General features: G+C 40.1%; 2 protein-coding genes across 2 annotated transcripts; both read right to left on the bottom strand.

The window, feature by feature from the left end:
* Positions 1-183: 183 nt before the first annotated feature.
* rnaseka (ribonuclease, RNase K a) lies at positions 184-11242 on the bottom strand. Its single transcript, XM_041984906.1, has 4 exons — positions 11052-11242; positions 4556-4638; positions 2503-2629; positions 184-412 (listed from the first exon to the last, which is right to left on the bottom strand). Exons 1-4 carry the CDS (start codon positions 11124-11126, stop codon positions 395-397), a joined length of 303 nt encoding a protein of 100 aa, XP_041840840.1. The 5' UTR covers positions 11127-11242; the 3' UTR covers positions 184-394.
* Positions 11243-14928: 3686 nt separating this feature from the next.
* Positions 14929-16443, bottom strand: si:dkey-6n21.13 (P2Y purinoceptor 3). The gene has a single exon (XM_041984853.1). It carries the CDS (start codon positions 16372-16374, stop codon positions 14929-14931), a length of 1446 nt encoding a protein of 481 aa, XP_041840787.1. The 5' UTR covers positions 16375-16443.
* Positions 16444-20481: the final 4038 nt, after the last annotated feature.

Below are 20481 nucleotides of genomic sequence, written 5' to 3'. Positions count from 1 at the left end.
ATATTGAAAATAAAAGAATTTAAAAAAAAAAACTTCCTGTGATCTCCTGACATTCTGTTGCCCCTCCGACAAGAAGTCGTTTTGTTCCCTAAACACATGATCCCGATCCATGTCTTTGACTTGAACTCCAAATACAGAACCAAACTGACTTTTCTGAACTTTAATGATCAATATGGTGACAGAACAACACATCCATCAGTCACTGCTGACAGGACCAGTGTCCACAGACAGATTATTTCAATCATTCCCAACAGTGACAATAATCAGAAATGTGGTATTAAGTGCAGCATCACTTCCTGTTAAGATGAGAGGTCGGATCAGAAAGAGATGGCTCCCAGCAATCTCCAGGTGAGGTTTTAGAGGAACCTCCTGAGGTCAGCATGGTGGAAGATCTTCAATGTACCAAATACTCCTGAAGAGTAGCAGAGAACAGATCAGAGACCATCATCATCATCATCACCAGATCACAGTCTGATGTGATGTACCAACATTTGATTACAGAATGAAGAACTTTAGTTTAAACTCGGTTTTGAGTCTTTCCTCCATCCAGAATTAGTGAACAGAAAAAAGCAAAACATCTCAGACATGACTGATCTTCATCTCAAATCACTTTGATGTTTATGGTTTGACAGATTCAGAGTCCACAGAGCTGACTTCTCATCAAGCTTCGCTCAGAGTTCTCTAGATCCTGAAAACTGATTTCTACAAAATAATGACCTTTAAATAACAATATGTAACATAAAATTAGGTTCAATGCTTGAATATTCACCCCCTTTAAAGTGACTGACCTAATTTAACAGAGATTCAGTCAGTTGGTGCTAGTAGCCTCACAGTTAGTGGAAATGAGATCACCTGAATAGAGTCATTAGTCTAAAATGATTGTAAAGACACCTCCTTTTGGAAAGTCCATCCACTGGTTTACCAGTGAAACATGAATATAAAGAACACTCAAATCAAATCAGAGAAAATGTTATTGTCTGGGGATGGACACAAAAACATTTCTAAAGATGCTGAACACACCCTGGAGCTCAGTTAAATCCATCATCAAGAAAAGGAATATGGCACATGTGTAAATCTGCCAAGACCAGGCGTCCTCCCAAACTAAGTGACCGTGCAACAAGAAGACCAGTGAGAGTGGCCACCAGAAAGCCACTGCTGAGGAAAACTCATTCAAAAGGCATGTTGGAGAATCCATGGTATACTGGAAGAAGGTCCTCTGGTCTGATGAGAGCAAAATGGAGCGTTTTGGCCATCAGACAAGGTGCTAAGTTTTGGCGGACACCAAACATTGGACATCTCCACAAACACACCATCCTCACTGTGAAGCATGGTGGTGGCACCATCATGTTGTGCGGATGTTTGAAGACAACTAGGTGGATGTTCTAGAGTGGCCAATCAAAGCCAGAACCTCGATCTCATAGATAACTTGTGGCTGGACTTGATAAGTCTGTTCACCACCACACAACCTGACAGATGGAGTAAAATTGCAGCCTTGTTGAGACCAATTTATCCACACAGACTCTGTGTCTCTACTAAATACTGACTTGAAGGGGGTGAATATTTATGTAATCACTAATTTTATGTGACATATTTTTATTTAACTGTTATTACTTTATAAAAATTATTTTTCAATATGACATTTAAGAGAATTTTGGGCATTTGGACATTTTTGGTCACAAAAAATTATGTTGCACATGATTGATTTACAAAAGCAGTAAAAAGGTAAAACATCAAAGGGGTGAATACTTTTTTAGACACTGTAGAACTGTTAACTGGAGGTCCATTCAGACATCCTCAGAGATTAACTTCTCTATCTTTCGCTGAATCTCCTTTACAGTTTATTCCTGTCTATTATCTATTATCATTAAACTGATGTAATTTTTGCAAATCAAACTAACGGTTTCTATGGTAACAGGCTGAGTTTGACCTCAGACAAATCATCTCCTGATAAATCTGGGTCCAGATCTCCCCTCCACTTATTGAGGTTGACACCAATCAACTGGAGAGTTCTGAGTTGTCCTGGTGTCCATTTCATTTACAATGGATTTTAAATGTTTGGTCCAATTTTGTTTTGAGAGAGATTATTTATAAATGGAGACAAAAAGAAAAGCAACATAAGAAAAATGTTCTTGTTAAAATGGATTTGGAAGAAGCCAAAGCTTATTTAATCCCACCACTTCTTCATTCCCAGAGAATTGTAATTACATCTTAGTCACTATGCATACCATAGTCCAGACTTTTATTTTATTTTAGTGGTTTTTATTTGGTGAATTGGTTGGAAAGTCATGTCTGGTGTATGTGAGTGGAGATGTATTGTTTAATATTTTTTACTGAGGAATTGAGAAAAAAGCATTTCTATCGGGGGCAATAAATAAAACAACTGACTGCTTCTTATCAAAGACATCACCATTTTCACTTCTGTTCCAAACTCATATCCTCAAATCATTCCTCTTTCTATCAGCAGGCATTTTTCTGATTGTGTCAGGTGGGCAGTGAATTCACCTTCTTCTGGTTCAGCCTCATCTGGCAGCAAGACAGAGCTCCAAACACCACGTACACAGCAGCTGCTATGAAGCAGTTATAGCCCACCTTGTTGTACAGCATGTGGATACCATCCAGGGGGTTAGGACTGGGGGACAGAGGACACAGAGGACATGGTTACACCCAGAAAAGAAGGTTCACAATTCTCACAAAGCCCATGAAGATGTTAAAGCTGCTGTTTTATTAGAAGAGGAGGTGGTAGTTCAGAGGAGGAAACTTGAGTCGATCCCATAAGCAGCATAAAAAAGACAGTTGCTCTCCATCATGACTGGCCATGCTGGGTTGCAGAGGAAAACCAACACTGGAAGGTCCAGTTTCTGCTTTTTCCAGATTTTTCCAGACTCCCTTAATCTTTTCCCAACATTCTGTTCTGTAAACCCCAAATACCTGTCTGTGTTTGTTTAACTGATTGTTTTATCTGATGGAATTTGGACCAAAGTGGAGCGGAAAATAACCATCCTTTAGTTTCTAATGACACAACTTTAAAAGGCGTCTATGAGTTTCTCTCCTGACTTACCTCCACCAGTCTCAGGCCTTTAACAAAGCTGCTCAAATGCAGAACAACAAAAACAACAACAATCTCTCAGTGTTTTCTTTTCCAGCAAGGAACAAATTAACGTACTAACCAGTTACTAACCAACCTGGTTATTTTCACCTCTAAATGAAAGACAGACACTCAGATCAGTGAGAAGACACAGCTGTTTGCTGCAATTGCAGGAGTTCACACAGTCAACAGACAAATGTTGAACTGCCGGTTAGCTTAAGACAATTCCATATATAGCTTATTCCCATCTGGGAACTATTATCTTAGCCCCTGGTGTAGAACACAGCAGGAGGGTAATAAGATCCTTTAATGTGCTTTTGCAGCTGTTCTCACTTCTAGAGATGCTCTAAAGTAAGACAGAAAGTGGTAGAAACAATTCTGGTCAGGTCATTTCTGCCCATCTGTCTCCCTTACAGAGAATCACAATATCATCAATACAAGATTTTCCCATCAACCATCCAAACACAACATTTCTTGCACATTGTTTTTCTTACATTTGGTTTTGCACATCCTTATTTAAATGTATATTCTTCTATCGTCTATTCTTCTTACTTATTCTCTTGCACTGTTGATTTGCAGAAATATGGTTACTATTTTAAAAACTACTGTATGCAGCTTGTTTAATCAGAAACAGCGATGGAGAGTTATTTAACCACAAAAAGAAGCACATCAGGTGGTTGTGTGGACACAACAGGCAAAAAATCTGCTGTCCACCGAGCTGCAGGAAGCAGAACGGATCATCTGCGTCGTTTGGAAGATTTTTTGGGCTCCCCCAAACGTATCAGCTGAATCTCTTTGGGGGAGCTTCTCTGCCTTTCAGGGGAGCCAAGCTCCCCTTCGCTCCCCCATAATTCGAACCCTGATTCTATTGTGTCCCAGCATGTGATTGTCTGAATGGTGTGTCCATCAGACTAAAGCCCCACCCACTGCTGAGTAGCAGTGGGTGCAAACTTTTATTTTCACCCACCAAACAGAGTTTTAAACCACATTTGATTTAGTGGCTGTTAATTTAGAGCCCTAGACGTGAATAAAAGTAAGTTCAGTAATTAGAGACACAGACGGGATCGTCCAGCCAACACTTTGGTCCTTGTCAAACTAAATCCTGATGCTCGTCCATTTTTCCTGCAGATTCAGATTCAGAACACTTTATTTTCCCCGTATGGGCAATATATTTGCAGCTTACCACAGACACCAGTCAGCATTCAAAGTGCAATGTGTCAGACATAATCAGTCCACAATACCCATGGTATCCAAGGTCTTTGGAAGACAAAACAAATAAATACATTAAATAATCAACATTAAAACAATAAATACCAACACAAGCTAAGACACCTGTTAGCTCAGCTAAAATAACGATTCCTACTAACTATGAAACTGTTTATAGTAATGAGGATTCAATCTCAGAGGAAGAGGACTCAACGTTTTTCAGGAAACCATCCTGGAGTTAATCAGAATCAGAATCTGTCTTACCCTGGATGGATGTCCTTACTCCTCAGAGGTATGTCCTCGATCAGCAATGCTGAGTGTGTGGTGAAGAAAATACCCAGCATGGCCTGAGGGAGAGAGAGGTTGGACATTTCATGGACTCATTCACCTAAAGACATAAGGTGGACACTTCCTAATATTTCTGTACCTAATCTGGATCTGTAGACACATTCAACGGCAGATCAACTGAAGATATTTCAGGGTGCTCATGAAATAACCATTTTGCAGACAACAGAGCCAGCATGTGATTTAAGCTGCTTCTTCCTCTCTGATTTTTCTCCAGCAAATATAAATGCAGATTTATATTTGTAAGAATATCAGGATTATAGTTCTTGGTACGATTGTTGACAAATAAATAATCAGGATAATTCTGCATTAATTTTCCAACACTATAAATGTGTAAAATTACATCTACACTCTTTATAGGTCATTAATTTTTTATTTATTTTATCTTTTGATGCCAACATAACAAAATAATAGTAACAACAAACTAAAGCCCCTCTGCTGTGTAAAGAATCAATAAATCCTAAATATAAACTCTGGATTTATCTCAGAGAAAACAGATGGAAAAGGCTACGGGACCTCTACTTGGACGTGGGAGTCTTGTTTCTGGAAATTGCATTATAAAAATGGTCTTGGACATTTATTTTCTGCCTGAATGGAGAAGTTAGAAACACAGGAAAACATCTAGCTAGCTTTGACCTCCAGCTGTCATTGCACACTGACCACAAAGGTATCGACCTCATGCTGAGCTGGTTATGTTGGAACAGAGAAACTATCCATCATCTGTATAATTTAACTTTCAGTAAATTAACTCGTAAATCCTACATTTATTTATTTATGGTCAGTGTTACATTGGTTAAATATTAGCATGGTGGTGTTGAAGAGGTGGGCCCCCAGCCTTACAGAAAACCACCTGTCAAGAGATGTGAGAAAGCCCTACAGGTCAAGGTTCAACAGCTGGCGAGAAGAAGAATGCTGTCTGGACAAGTTGGGGCAGATCTCTCTCTCCAAGTGCCTTGATTCTCTGACCGGAATCATAGTCCATAATCTGCCGCCTCAACTAGCATTCCTATTATTTGAGACTCGTCCCCTCAAACAAGAGATAACAACTAAACCATTGGAGGACAGTGATGTCCACACTGTGCTCTGGACAGGACATGAGAATTGCATAGCCAACTGTGTCAAAAGCAGCAGTAAGGTCTAAAGCACAAGGATGGCAGAATCACCAGCGTCAGTGGTTAATAAAAAGCCACCAAAAGATTCAACCCTTTTTAATTAAGGGTCCAGTAGCTGCCTCCTTAAAATATACAGGGACAATACTTGAAGAAAGATGATATATTATGAACAAAAGGGCCAATAGTCTCATAGACCTCTTTGAAGAGGCAGGGTGGGACAAGATGAGGGCTTCAGCTTCAAGCCCAGTGAGAAATGGTACTGAGACAAGGTCAAATGGGTCAGTGTAACTGAGCAGGTGCTGTAAATGAAGGGGGTCACAGGAAGGGGGTGAAATATTGGCACTGATGGTGGAAACTTTGTCTAAAAAATAGTGGAGGGAATTTTCACAAACCTTAGTAGAAGCTGCCTGACTACTGGATTGGTTGGGGTTGAAAATCAGATCTATAGTGTTAAAAAAGACTTTGGGTTTATTAGAATTAGAATTTGAGAAATAATGAAATAATGAGAAACTGAATCAGAGAAATATAATTTCTTTCAGCTTTGACAGTTTTTTGGTATTTGTGCCAGCTTTTTTGTTGGATCTGTTGTGACACATGCAGCTTATCGTTTTTCCACCTACATTCAGCCTCCCATCCTTTTTGCTTGGCAGCCCAGGTGATGTTACTGTGTCATGGCCTGGGTCTGGAGCGAGGCCGGATAGATTCCAGTGGAGCAACAGTGTCCGAAGTGCTGATGCAAGAGAATGAAAATGAGGATATCAAATCCTCTGTGCAAGGACTGGATTTACCGCTGGCATCAATAGACAATTCTATTTATAAACAGCTCTAGCTTTAAAGGCTAAATAATTAGGATTTTTTCTGTAAAAATAATTTAAAATGTTTTCATTTGTTGCTAAGGAATTAAAGGACGCTTCCCTATAAAATCTGTCTCTCTACATTGGTACTTCCTGCTTTGCTGCCGTGCAGATGCTTCCTGCTTTGCTCTTCTTTCTGCTTGCATTTTTCTTCTTTTTTTTTCTTCTTTTTTCTTATCCTTACCGGCAAAAAAATTAGGAACAAGGACTCCTGGTCACTTATAAATCACTGGAACAAATATATTATTTTGTGATAAATTTAGTTGATTGCCATCGGAGAACTAGTGGAATGATGTCTCCTAACCCTGCAGTATCAGTGAGCTACACTGTGAGCAACTTTCTTTGAGGATAACACATCTGGAGAAGAGGATTGAAACACTACAAGACATTCGTGTGAATGAAGAATTTATTGACTCTGTAGTAGCTTCTGTACATGCTACTGAGTTGTCAAATGGATTGAGTCACATCTTCATACGCGAAGGCATGTCGAATGTGGAGCCTCCCGCTTCAGACCTGGTTGATACACTTCCCTGGATGTGTTCAAATGACACTGGAATAGCTGGGAAAATCCCAAACTGGACCATCAGACTGATCTCTCCTTCTGGAACAGTGTTGGTGCCAGACCAAAGTCATCAACCCCAGCCAGAACCTGGTCTGATGTTGTTCGTCGCAGAGGTAAATCCAGCAGGAAATTTAAAGCTCCAGCACTCACTCCACCACCTGAAGTCTCACTGCATAATAAATATGATGTGTTGACTCATATTAAAATGAATGATGATGAATGTAATGCAAGGATCTATAAAAACTCAAGAAATAACCTTAAAACTCAGCCCAGGGCTAACCAGACCAGGAGGAGAGGCCAAAATTCCACAAACAGGAGGACTAGAGAAGCTATCGGCGCCTCTACACAAAAACAAATAGACACAAATCTGATTAGAGACTCTATAACAGCATGTGAGGATGGCAAAGACGGAAAATCTAACATTTTTTAATACATCAGTCAGGGAACTGACAGAGATCTTTAGACCATTCTGTCTTCACATCCAGATGGTATGAAGATTATTGTCCACACAGGGTCTTTTGATATTCTGAGAAGGAAAATTGGCTCCGAGATCCTGAAGAAAGACTTTCCTCTGCTGTTGGAGAGACTGTGTCAGTTTGGAGCACACCATGTTCATAGGGCACAAACAACCACTCCTAGGGAGAATTTAGAGTCATCAATTAACCTAACATGCATGTCTTTGGACAGTGGGAGGAAGCCGGAGTACCCGGAGAGAACCCACACATACACGGGGAGAACATGCACACAGCAAGGCTACTGCCCCCAAGGTTCAAACCTTCCTCCAGCTGAGATTTGAACCAGCGACCTTCTTGCTGTGAGGCTGCGGTGCTAACCACCACACCACCGTGCAGCCCGGACTAAACACGGAGAAGCAGCATTTAGCTGTTATGCTGCAAACAACTGGAACAAACTGCCAGTGGAGATTAAACTTTCGCCAAATGTAGACATTTTTAAATCCAGGTTAAAAACATTTTTTTTCTCATGGACCTATGCATGAATTCTGCATGTTAACTTTCTTTTTTTTTAACTTATCTTGCTTTTAATCATTTTAATGTAATTTAATATTTTATTGTGATTTTGTGTTGATGCCTTTTACTATTTCTAAATATCTGTAATGTCTTTGTTTTATGGAAAGCACTTTGAATTGTCCTGTACATGAAATGTGCTATACAAATAAACTGCCTTGCCTTGCATTAACAATGTTTTTGTCATGTTTTTCTCCTTTCAAAGTAAGAGTTACATGACGGAATAACTTTGGTGCACTGTGTAGCTTTCCTACTTCCTGGTTCCTTAATCAATCATATGTGACTCCCCACGGTATTGTTTACACTCTATTTTAAGCTAACGGAAATTAGCGCATGAAATTTGCACTAGCATTGCAAAACATAGCATCTCACTGTGTGTGAATCATCTCTCCGCATTTTTCTCTTTCGACTGTAGCTCTGATTTGAAACACTAAGAGTCAGTGCTACTTATTTCACCTTTAACTAAGCCTAGCAGTTGGAGGTCTGGCAAGATGGCCGAGTAGGACGCACTGCACCAGACTAGAGTACGCAAACTTTTTCTGAACTGTTGAACTGCAACATCTGTGCAAAAATTTACCCAAAAAGACCACTTCCCCTTTCTACGCCTCCATTGTTTTCACTGTGCGTATTACAATGCCGAAGTCAGCTCACAAAAGGCAGGACGGTTAATTTGTGTAACATATTTCATGTACAAGATAACAAATGCATTAAAAACTAAAAGAAAAAAAAAACTGCCTCAGGCTCTGTTGTTTTTCAGCCGGTAGACACTTCATTAACCCCTTTAAATATCCACGAATATCAAATGTTACAGAATTTTAATGCCACCGTTTAACAAACGTGTTTTTAATGTACTTGGTTTTATCACGTTTCTGCTAAAGTGTAGTTAAAGAAAGAACCATACTCAGCTTGGTTGCTCACTCGCCACTGTCTTGTGTGCAATGAATTCTGGGAGAAAAGAGGCCACGAAGGATGCATCACCAGCAGCCTTCATTTGAGGCCAAATGAAGGGCGGATTTGTAGGGCGGATTCGGAGGCTCCTTCAAATTGGAACAGTGCTTGGCGTACCATGATGACATATGAAGACGACGAATACACACTTCGAAGTGTGCAGACCAAGAGGCAACCTCAAGCGGTAAAATGTGAAACCTATGCAGAAGTGCAAAAAATTGCAGTACACCTCTCTTCTGTTAGGGGCTGGCTCCAGAGTCAGTCCCCATAGACTCCTATGTTAAAAATACCAACTTCACAGCAGAAATAGACATGTTTAAAACCTGGTACAGAAACCATTTTAGGATCAATAGGTCAAGTTTACCTTCATGACAACAGTGAGGGGGGTGATTTTTTTTTATATAACTCATCCATTTGGATGTTATTTATTGTTTAAATTCGGTCCTTTTGATTGACAGGTATCCAACATCCGCAGCAAGAAGAGAGAGTGCAGCATGACCTCCGTTAGCTGGTTAGCTACCATAAGCTCCAGGTTAGCTCGGTTAGTTTTTAGCTACAGGCAGCTCTGGGTTTGATGGGTATTAATCATCCACCCCCACCTCCACAGTCCCCCTCTCAGCTCCACCTCTTTGCCCATTTTTGGATTTTCCGGGAATGACGACATGTGTGACGTTGCCATGATGGCAACGGTGGGAACTGCCCAATGAGCTTCAGTTCAGCCTTTCATAAACCTACTGGTGACTTTACTGAGGCTCTGTCCATCTTTTATATACAGTCTATGGTGCAGACCCTGAATTGGGACACAGCTTGCGTCTAGCACAAAACCGGAAAATTTTACTTCAGTCAGTGGATAAAAAACAAGTTTATCAAAGGCTGATCAAGACGACAGAGTGAGTGCCCGCATTTCAGGAAGGCTCTAGTCATTTGCAGACTTTTAGGTTCAAGGTTGTTTTCCTTTCAAGTGTTTTAGCCCATCGGACCCTTTTAAACTATCAATAAAGGGGCAAAAAGCTGAATTGTTTCACTGCAAGGTTTGCTGTTGTGCACTGCTTATGGACTAAAATAAAGTGTCATGAGCCACACCTTCCTCTTTCCCCGTCCCTAACTGCCTTGTCTGTGAAAAACATGAGCAAAGTGCAAACACACTGAGCAAAACAATATCATCATATTGTGGAACATGTCGAAATAACTTATAACATTTATGTTGTTACTTACTGCGCAGGACAAGAGCTAGGTCTGAGCCAAATTGTAGCCCCAGTGCTCTCCAATGTTATACCGCGTTAACATAATGTTGTGTCACTTTTTTTTATCTGATAACTTCTCCGCCACAACCATAATTTTATTTATCCAAATTTAACAAGTGAGCAAATGATTAGTGAAATAATTAGTAAAAAAAATGGCATTATTGTGTTATATATTTTATAAAATATGTAAGTTATTAAGCAAACATTTCCACATAGATAAAATCTGCATTAAAACAGAAAACTCTTAAATCAACTTTTTTTTTCCTTCCTTTTTTATATTCATTTATTACTATTAGTGACATAAGTTTGTTGAGAATATAAACATGAAGAAAATGCGCTCTTTCCCGTGTGGACAGAACGGCGCTTCAGCGGAGCTGGAGGGGAACAAATCTGGACGGGGAACTTTATTCGTTACAACACCGGCAATTGCCGATGTAGTGAGAGCGGCAGATTTCTCATGAAGATTTCTGTCATTAACGATCCGTTTAACAGTCGGTTCACTGTCACGTGCACTAAATTTAGTGTGTGTGTGTGTTTGTGTGTGTGTGTGTGTGTGACCCGTCCCGTGTCTTGAGCTCATTGTGGGTTAACACGAGTCACTGAAACCCTGTCAGGTCTGGCCGTCATGTCACACCTGTCAGAAGAGAAGACCGCTGATATCCACACTCACCAACATGATCACGCCCCACGCGCTCAGCACGATCCCGAATGCAGCGAGTTTAGGTCCACAGATCAGTCCACGCATGATGAAAGCCCACTTGTTAAGTTCTCAATGAAGATCGGAGAATTCACGGTCTGTAGAGTTCAGGTAGAAGTTCAGTCATGTGACCCGACACCGGAAATTTGAATGACCAACTTCAAAATCAGTCGCTACACAAGTGCGCGCGCGCGCGCGCGTGTGAGCGTGCTTGTGTTTTTTCAGCTGAAACATAAACTGGAAGGACATAAATCACACACACACACACACACACACACACACACACACACACACACACACACACACACACACGCACACACACACACGTATATATATATATTATATATATATATATATATATATATATATATATATATATATATATATATATACATATATATATACAAACATATATATATATAAACATATGATATATCTGAGATCTTTTGAACTGATTATTACAACTAAAGTGATCATCTGATGTTAAAAAAAAAAAAAGTGAAGTGAAAAAGTGAAGAAAACATTGTTAAACAAACAGCCAATGATGTATTTTATCAGCAGGTGTTTACTTTGGGTGATGCTGCTGTAGGACTTTTATCACTGCTGCACAAACACGCACACTTCAATAATAAAAGGAAAAATGTGTTTTTATCCAGATCATCAGTTTTATCAGAGTTTCTTCATCAATGTTGGCTGTTTAACTTCAGTCGTCACATCTGCTGGTTTTATCACCATGGAGACGCTTGGTGAGATGATGATATATGAATTCTTAATTATGATGTAGAACATGGTAGAGATGATTTAGAACAACATAGAAGTTCCTTACATGCTGCGTTTACTGACCATTGGACATTTGAAGAGAAGCTCAGTTAACAGTAAATGTTTGTAGCATCGACTGTTGCTGTTGATACAGTAAAACCAGACAAATTTCAGGCTTATAAAAACTTGCCAATGGTGATTAATCATGATTAATTTGTAAGCTGTGATTAAACATTAGCAATTTGAAAGTAGTGATTAACCTGATTAAAGATTTGAATCTGTAACAGCCCTAATATATGTATATATATATATATATATATATATATATATATATATATAGTGATTCCAGATATCAGAGCTCCATTGATGATCGATTTGTATTGTGGTTGTTAAAGTGTTAAAGCCCCAGTGTATAAGAATTACTCCCATCTAGTGGTGTGCTAATGTAATGCAAGCAACAGAGTAGTGCTATACTGGAACCTTACCATTTAAGTGCATTATTACAACTACGGAAGCAGCGGAGACTCATGAATGTGAAAATGTCAACATCTCGCAGAAGTTCGGGTGTCCCCTCAGGTGATGAGGTACAGAGCTGTTTTTTTTTCTTTGTTTGTTTGTTTGTTTGTTTGTTTTATGCCGATAAGTTACAAGCATGCCCTCCATGTATTTGGTACCAAGCTACTGCTAATAGCTAATGTTATCGTGTGAAATCGTTTTTCATGACTTGCAGACTGAGAGATCATCTGGGCAGTGGACCTGTCGGCGCTGCAAGAGGAAGATCCGTGCTGTGACATTACTCTGTGTTTAATAACATGTATTTCAGCTGATTTATCAAGGGATGTGGGCGAAGTATTGATGCTACACAATACACAATATCTGAGAGATATTTTGCGCTAGAATGTTGCGGTTGAAGTGATTAAATCACGACAAGAAACTGGTATTACTTTGGTCTATTCTGTCTGATTAGAAGGAGGACAACTACCCTCACCCCCATTGACAAACCAGCTGAAATAAATTATGAAACACCAGGAAAGCTCTCGGGAATATGTCTGAAAGAAGCACATGGTCATCCAGTCATTCAGACCCAAGACCACCTCTGTAACCACTAGGCTACCACTCCCCCAATATCAATCACCATGATAAAAGAAAAAAAAAGAATAAAAATTAAGAAGAAGAAGAAGAACGTAATTTCAACAGCAGCTTTAACTTAAGACCAAAGTGATCAATATATGGATAATGATCTATTATTGTAGCCCTGTCCACCAGGTTAGATGGATATAATTAATTCCTAATGATCAGCAATAAAGGCCATGAAATTATTCATCAAATAATGAAGATATTATATGTATTTTTACATAAAATGCAATGATTTTCTAATTAAACTACTATAAAAATGTTATAATTTAGTCCTGTATTTATTTACAATTTAAATAGACTGAAAACACATTTAATTAATTATTCTGTGTTGTATTTATGTATTTCTTTGTGGTACTTTTCTCCCTCCATAGTGATGGAGAGATGAGAATAAAGGCTACCTGCCTCCCTTTTACCAGAGAGAAATAAGATTAGTGGAAGGACCAGACTGAACCTTTCACTGCTGATGTTTTTAATCCTGCAGGACGAATTCAACATGAGAGGTTTCATCCACCTAAGCCCCTCTTTTATCATCACCAGTTTCTCAGGAACAGTAGTATAACACTGTAGGGTAAATTGTGATGGATAGCCTACCCTTTAGGTAATCTACAGATGTTTTCCAGGCATTTATATCCCGTCCAGGAGGTTTACTATCTAGCCACAAAATGAGATGTAAATCCATAATAAGTGATCCATGATAACAAAATAAAAAATGATCATTGTCACTGCTTTGTTGCTAAGAGACTTCTATTTTGACTCAGAAATTATGATGAAAAAACATCCTGTGAATCATTCCACCAATCAGAGAGCTTAAATTGGCAGCAATGTCCAATCATGAGCAGCCAAAGATGAGTGAGCAGAAAGTTCTATGTGTGTCTGAAAAGAAGAAAAACAAAAACAATGGTCCTCTATGGCTGGAATAACACCAAGAAGACATTTTTGATGCACGACAGTGCCAAAAACCAGCTGAGTTGGAGTTGGTTTTGCGAGGTTGGGGGGTAAATAGTAGCATAAATAACAGTAAATATCAAATAAACAGCTGGAAGGAAAAGTATAAAAATGTAAATAGTTTCTGTTGTGTGTTTGTTTTAATGCCAGTATTTTTTCTCCTGAAAGGCAAAACTTGACTTGTGTTATTACTACAAATTACTGTTGTTAATAAATTCAGTTTTATTGTTTTGGTTGGTCTTTATCCTGATATATCTATAGATACATTAGATTTTACATAATTTTAGCTTCATAATCTGATAACTGAGGCTGTCCTGAAAAATGTCTGGATGTTGACTGGGATTAAAAGGGTTCAGGTGGACCAAGAATAGCAAAAAATGGCTTGGAGTTTAAAGGGTTAACGTTTTTGGCAACTTTGTGCAGAGCTGGTGGGTGGCTGAGACAGATCTGTATGTAGGAGTTCACGTCTAAATAATTTGTTTTGGTTCAAATGAGTTTAATATCAGCTGATCTTAGATCTGTCAATCAGGGGATCGAATCCCCACCTCCAAAGGGTCTGCAATAAGACAGCACTGCTCACTTCCTTTGATACTCATTTCCTTGTTGATCAGAACATTTATTATCAATCACGTTTGGCTGAGTGGTTAACACACACATTTATCTCTGTTTCATTCAGACTTTGACCATTCTGAATGCTGGACAAAGAAAACACATTTAAATGAATCAGGTGTTGCATTTCATTCTTGTTGAAGTGAGCTGTAATTTATCATTTTGTTTCACATGATAACACATTAAAGAAGAAACATCAGAACATAAACTCTTATTCAGCTTCATAAATTTTTAATAACTGGCTGTGCTGCAGTGTTCATGCACTATCTATCTATCTATCTATCTATCTATCTATCTATCTATCTATCTATCTATCTATCTATCTATCTATCTATCTGTCTGTCTGTCTGTCTGTCTGTCTGTCTGTCTGTCTATCTGTCTGTTTATCTATAGGAATATATCATTTAACCATATATTTAACTTTTGCTCTATTCGTATATGAAGGACTGTGAAATGTATTATTCTCCTTAATGTCAATCCGGCCTTCCAGCCCTCCTTCTTCAGCACCCTCTGCTTTTCCCATCATCCTCAGTGGCAGCAGAAGTCCTTCATGTTGTTGGGGGTTGGCGTTTGCTTGGCAGCAGTGGGCTCCCACCTTGTCTTTGGTTAGGAAGTACAGCAGGGCGTTGAGCCATGCATTGAATGAAGCTAAAGGCCTGGTGATCTTGTAGCAAATTGACACTGTGGTCATGGTGTGACAGGGGACTCTCTTGAAAACCTTCAACAGAAGAAAGATGGTTCTAGTGACATGGAAAGGGAAGAAGCACAAAGCAAAGAGCAGGGTGATGGTGATGATGGTTTTGATAGATTTTCGCCTGCGGCTTGCATATGGGGAATGAGCACCAAGGAAAACAGAAAAACCTTTATCCTTTCCCACTGCCCGCAACAGTCCATTGCCTCCTTTGTCAACTATTGCAGAGTTACTTCTGGCCCTTCTTTGCATGTCTTCAATGCCTCCATCTCTTAAACCTGAGTGGGATGAAGGCTGGGAATGCAGAGTCCTAAATATGGTCAGAACCACGTGGGAGTAACACCAGGCAATCACAGAGAAGGGTAGAAAAAAGCCAAGCAGATGCAGAATGATTCCATAGGGTACATAATCAAGTAACTCCTCATCTATGGCATCGTCCCAACAGTTCTGATACTCCTCAATGACACCTCCCAAATTACTGGCATTACCACTGATGGATGAAGTGCTATGGCTTTGGTTGTCGCTACTTGCACTTGCAATGCCCCCAAGTCCTGCCAGCCTTGTTACAAGACCAGTCCGAGCAAACCGGAAAATTGGACAGGTCAAAGCAAACACTACAATCCAAACCAAGATACATGTACACTTGACAACTTTCTTGGTTTCAAGCCTGATCACCTTCATTGGATGGCAGATACCGAGGTATCTATGGACGGAGATGCAAGTGAGGAAGAAGATGGAGCAGTAGAGGTTGAAGTAAAAGAGAAAGCGGACCAGGCGGCACATGTAGTCCCCAAACACCCATTGGTCACGCATGATGTAACTAGCCACAAGAAAGGGTAGAGAGAGGCCATACATGAAGTCTGTAGAGGCCAGGTTGACCATATATATCAGAGAGGCATTCCAGCGCTTGGTCTGGCGGAAGGAGCGGTAGAGGACCACAGAGTTGAGGGTGATGCTAAAGATGAAAGTAAAAGAATAACAAATAGGGAGGAAAATGTACTTATAGGACTCATCTATGCTGCAAGATGAAGTTTGAGGGGTTGAAGAGATGGAGGAGGGAGAGAAGTAACTAAGAACATCATGGAGTATGGCCACGCTGATGTTTGGAGCATCTTCACCTCTGGATGACATTGTGAGGGATGACAATATTTTCATGCAAGAGAGAACTTCAAGAAATATGTAGCTTGTGGATTTGGACAGGCTTCTTAGCTGTCATCCTTGCGTCCGTGGGTATGCGTTCATATACACTTGATTTCGGATGCGTTTGTCCATGAAGAGGCGTTAACCTATAAAGACAAATATGAGTCCGTTAGTCAGAGTTGTGTCCAGACAATGCTTTATTTCTGATGTCTAGTGCAATGCTATTAAACTCCGGCCGTCAAGGGCCAATGTCCTGCTGGTTTTTGATGTTTCCTGCTCCAACACACCTGATTCAGATTAAATGGATCCAACAGCTTGTTGTCAAGTTCTGCACAATGACCCATTAATTTGAATCAAGTGTGTTGAGAGAGGGGACCATTTAAAACCTGCAGGACAGCTGCCCTCGAGGGCTGGGGCTGAAACACAAAATGTAAAACACAAACATAAGTCAGAGGTCTGTACGATGAAGCGTGATTAACATACCCCAGGTATCTCTCAGTTACCCGGGTTGACTTACCCAGACATTTGGGATCTGGATAAGTGGGTACGATGAAGCTGGTTATTAACTCGGTAATTCAACCCAGGGTTTTCCCATCTAGATCAGTGCGCACGCACATAAAATGGGTGAAGTTTGCACTGTCTGACCATTCGCAGTCATGGAGAAACCCTGCAGAGTAGCATACTTCACCCTGAAGGAGCAGACAGTTGTTCGTGAGGAAATATGAAGAATGTAAATGCTTCATCCAGACCAAAAGCAACACTGTTGCCATTGAATCAGCCAGGAAGGAACGTTGTCAGAAAACTGCTGACTCCATTTAATGCGTTAATGAGCTAAATTATGCAATATTAATTAATCAGACAATATGAACAGACACCACTCTGATCACTCAATTTCACTTTATTACAACGCAGACGTTTCGGGCAGAGAACTTCCTCACTTTCCTTTTTTATTTTTAACCGCCACCAAAGCGTACACACTTCTGTCAGTTTGTTTGTTAGTAACATAACTCAAAAGGTTATAGACGGATTTTGGTTAGATTTTCAGGAAATGTCAGAAATGAAATAAGGAACAAGTGAATTAATTTGGGGGTGATCCGGATCACCGCCTGGATCCAAAAACAATCAAAAAACAATTAAAATGGCTTGGAGGAGGTCTGCTTTACAAAGAGTTTTTAGAGGCTCAGCACCCATGTGAGCGCGTTTGTGTTGGAATATTAATTCCTCACCATGACAGTGTTACACCAAAATCTGTGACCCATCAGAATCTGTGAACACAGCAGGGCAACAGTGTACATTTCTCTGCATGTATGTCTTAGAATACTTGGCAATACTTGTATTTAAGTCTGAGTTCATTATAATGCAGGTACAGTAAAGTCACACATTTTGATAGCTATCAACAATGGTGACCTCCGTGATCCTGGCTATGTAACCCCTCCTTTACACCACGGTTTTGTTCCGACCTCCGTGGCAGTTTTTACTGGGAGAGTGTCAGGTATGGGGTACCAGTGAATGCAGTCCACCTAGCACAGGGGTCTCAAACTCCTGTCCTCGTGAGCTACTGTCCTGCAGGTTTTAGATGTCTCTGCTACAACACAATTCTGCAAAAGCCTGTTAATGGCCCAGTGATTTGAATCAGGTGTGTTGCATCAGGGTAGAATCCAAAATCTGCAGGACAGTAGCTCACAAGGACTGGAGTTGGAGATCCCTGACCTAGCAGGATTCACGAGATCACAAAATCACAGGAGGAGTGGAGAATCTTGTGATTCTCCGCTTCCAGGATAAACGTCTCATTGTCTATGATGACAAAAAAATAAAAATAAAAAAACAAACACAGACACCCCCTGACTGGTTAAACAAGTAATGTTTACATGGTTCAGCAGTGCAAATCTGCACGGGGGCTTTTATTTTAAAAAATACCAGAAGCTTTTAACACTGCTCCCTTGTCTGATTTCCTGTCTGCCCCTATCTGAACTGTGGAATTTGACACATTCTGGGTGCGTGAAGCACCAAAAATAGTCTTGGTGCGTAAATTTAGTGGAGCGCCGACAATGCGCTTCTGGGATGCTTCTAATACATGCTGTGGTGCACCCAGTGGAAACCAAACCATTGACTAAAATGGCCGCAAATAGTAGCGAAGGACATGGCGCAGCTGTAACATGCCACACATGCACCAGGTATGAAGGAGGGATGAGGTTCACTTATTATGTTAGAAGAGGGGTGAAATTTTTAACCATGCAACTTTGGAATCCATTGTCCCAATGCTAACACACATTAACACACTTCTGTCAGAGGGTGGAGCTTAAGGGGGATATACACTCGTGTGGCGCCTGTGTCACTGCTGTAGGCACTGCATAGCTCCATGGAGGCCCGACGCGCACCCCTTCTATGCAGATGGTTATGCGGATGTACTCCCAATTTGGAATACTGAGTTTCTGGATTTCTGGATTCTCTCACTGAATTTATGTTTTTAAAAACAGCACCCTTGAGCGGCTGATTGAATTGATCCTGAACCATACAGGATGTTACTGTTGCTTTAAAACAGAAAATACATCGCGGAACTGAAGTGAACCATCAAAAGAACTCTGACCTGGTGAGTTTACTGGCCGATACCACCCACGCTGCCACCTTCAGATTAGGAGGAGAAACTGCAACACTCCTACACTCGAGTGCGAGAGCAAACTCACCAGCTTCAGCTTCGACGTAACTGACTGCACACAGATGCCACGCTGTTCTAAATCCAGCTTTAGATGACTTTAATGGTTTGTCACAGTGTAACATTAACTTTTCCTACACTGAGCGAGAACAGACAAGCAAAACAATGCAATTTGCAGCTCTGTCCGGTTTCCCTAACCGGTCTCGGGATAGCGATGAGGGAAGGACAACACTTTCAACACCATCTCCCTTCATGTGTGTTTGCTCTCAGCATTTTCATAAAGGCAAGTAGGAGAGTTTTTTGTTGTTGCTGTTGTTTTTATTGTGTAAGTAATGTTAATGAATATACTTTATTTGGCTTTTTAAAGTCGCTATATATTAACATTGGCTAACTTCACTTGTAAACTACAGGCAAAGAGGGAAGGAAATAGAAATGGGTTCATCTGTTTGTGTTTGATCAGTGTTTATTTTGTTTAATCATCTTTAAATAAAACGTCACAGAGTGAATGATTTTAAAGGTTTAAAGGTTTAAATGGATAACTGGTTCGATTAAGTGGTTAAGATTGTGAAATGTAATGGAAGCATCCAGTGTTAACTAGTTTTTTAATAACACCAAATATGTAATTGCAGGTCAACCAGCTTAAGAAATGTGGCTGGCTCAGATTGGGCACCATCCCTGCTTCTAGGACACACATCAGTTACACCCACAAACGCTGCACGCTCTGCAAGACGAAGAAGACGGATCAGCTGAGGAAAGAGACGCTGCAAGCAGCAGAGATGGAGTCCACCAGGATGCAGACCCTGGAGAGCTACAGACCATGAAGAGAACAGCTGATGCTGGAGAAGATGGTGATCAGCTGATCACAGAGGATAAGACACATGATGATGATGATGTGTGTGTACAATTAGACAATTTTAAGTTTTTTTTTGTTATTTGTGCAGCAAAAATGTGCAATTGTTTTTTGTTTTTGTATATGGCTTAAACATAAATAATAAAGTGTGCACTGTTGACTGCACTAAAGTTGCAGCAATAGGAACAATGAATTAGAATGAAATTAAATTACAAAAAAAAAAAAGAAAGAAATCCCAGAGGGAAATTGCAAATTGGAAATTAGATCTGTTGTCATTCCCAAAGCATTTTCATTCTCTAAACGTCCAAAACATATGTGATTCAACATGTTGCTCAGCAATGTTGTGACTCATTGACCTGGGTCCACAATAATTCCACCAATAAGAGAGCCTAAATTGACAGCAATGTCCAATCAGGAGCAGCTAAAGATCAACAAGTGAGCAGAAAGTTCTACGTGTGTCTGAAAAGAACAAAAACAATGGTACTCTATGGCTGGAATAAAGCCAAGAAGACGTTTTTGATGCATGGTGGTGCCAAAAACCAGTTGAGTTGGAGTTGGTTTTGTGAGGATAGAAGGTAAATAGTAGCATAAATAACTATAAATATCAAATAAACAGCTG

The sequence above is a fragment of the Melanotaenia boesemani genome, chromosome 5, assembly GCF_017639745.1.
Source record: "Melanotaenia boesemani isolate fMelBoe1 chromosome 5, fMelBoe1.pri, whole genome shotgun sequence".
Classification (NCBI taxonomy): domain Eukaryota; kingdom Metazoa; phylum Chordata; class Actinopteri; order Atheriniformes; family Melanotaeniidae; genus Melanotaenia; species Melanotaenia boesemani.
The sequence above is the reverse complement of the archived record's forward strand: the minus strand, read 5'-3'. Positions and strand labels throughout refer to the sequence as shown.

Bases quoted from the DNA above. Each gene is read 5' to 3' on its own strand.
- rnaseka (XM_041984906.1), bottom strand. From the start codon at position 11,126: ATGCGTGGACTGATCTGTGGACCTAAACTCGCTGCATTCGGGATCGTG. The intron at 4,639-11,051 runs GTGAGTGTGGAT...TCTCTCCCTCAG, and splicing joins CGTGGGGCGTGATCATGTTG to GCCATGCTGGGTATTTTCTT. The intron at 2,630-4,555 runs GTAAGACAGATT...TCTGTCCCCCAG, and splicing joins AGTAAGGACATCCATCCAGG to TCCTAACCCCCTGGATGGTA.
- si:dkey-6n21.13 (XM_041984853.1), bottom strand. From the start codon at position 16,374: ATGAAAATATTGTCATCCCTCACAATGTCATCCAGAGGTGAAGATGCT.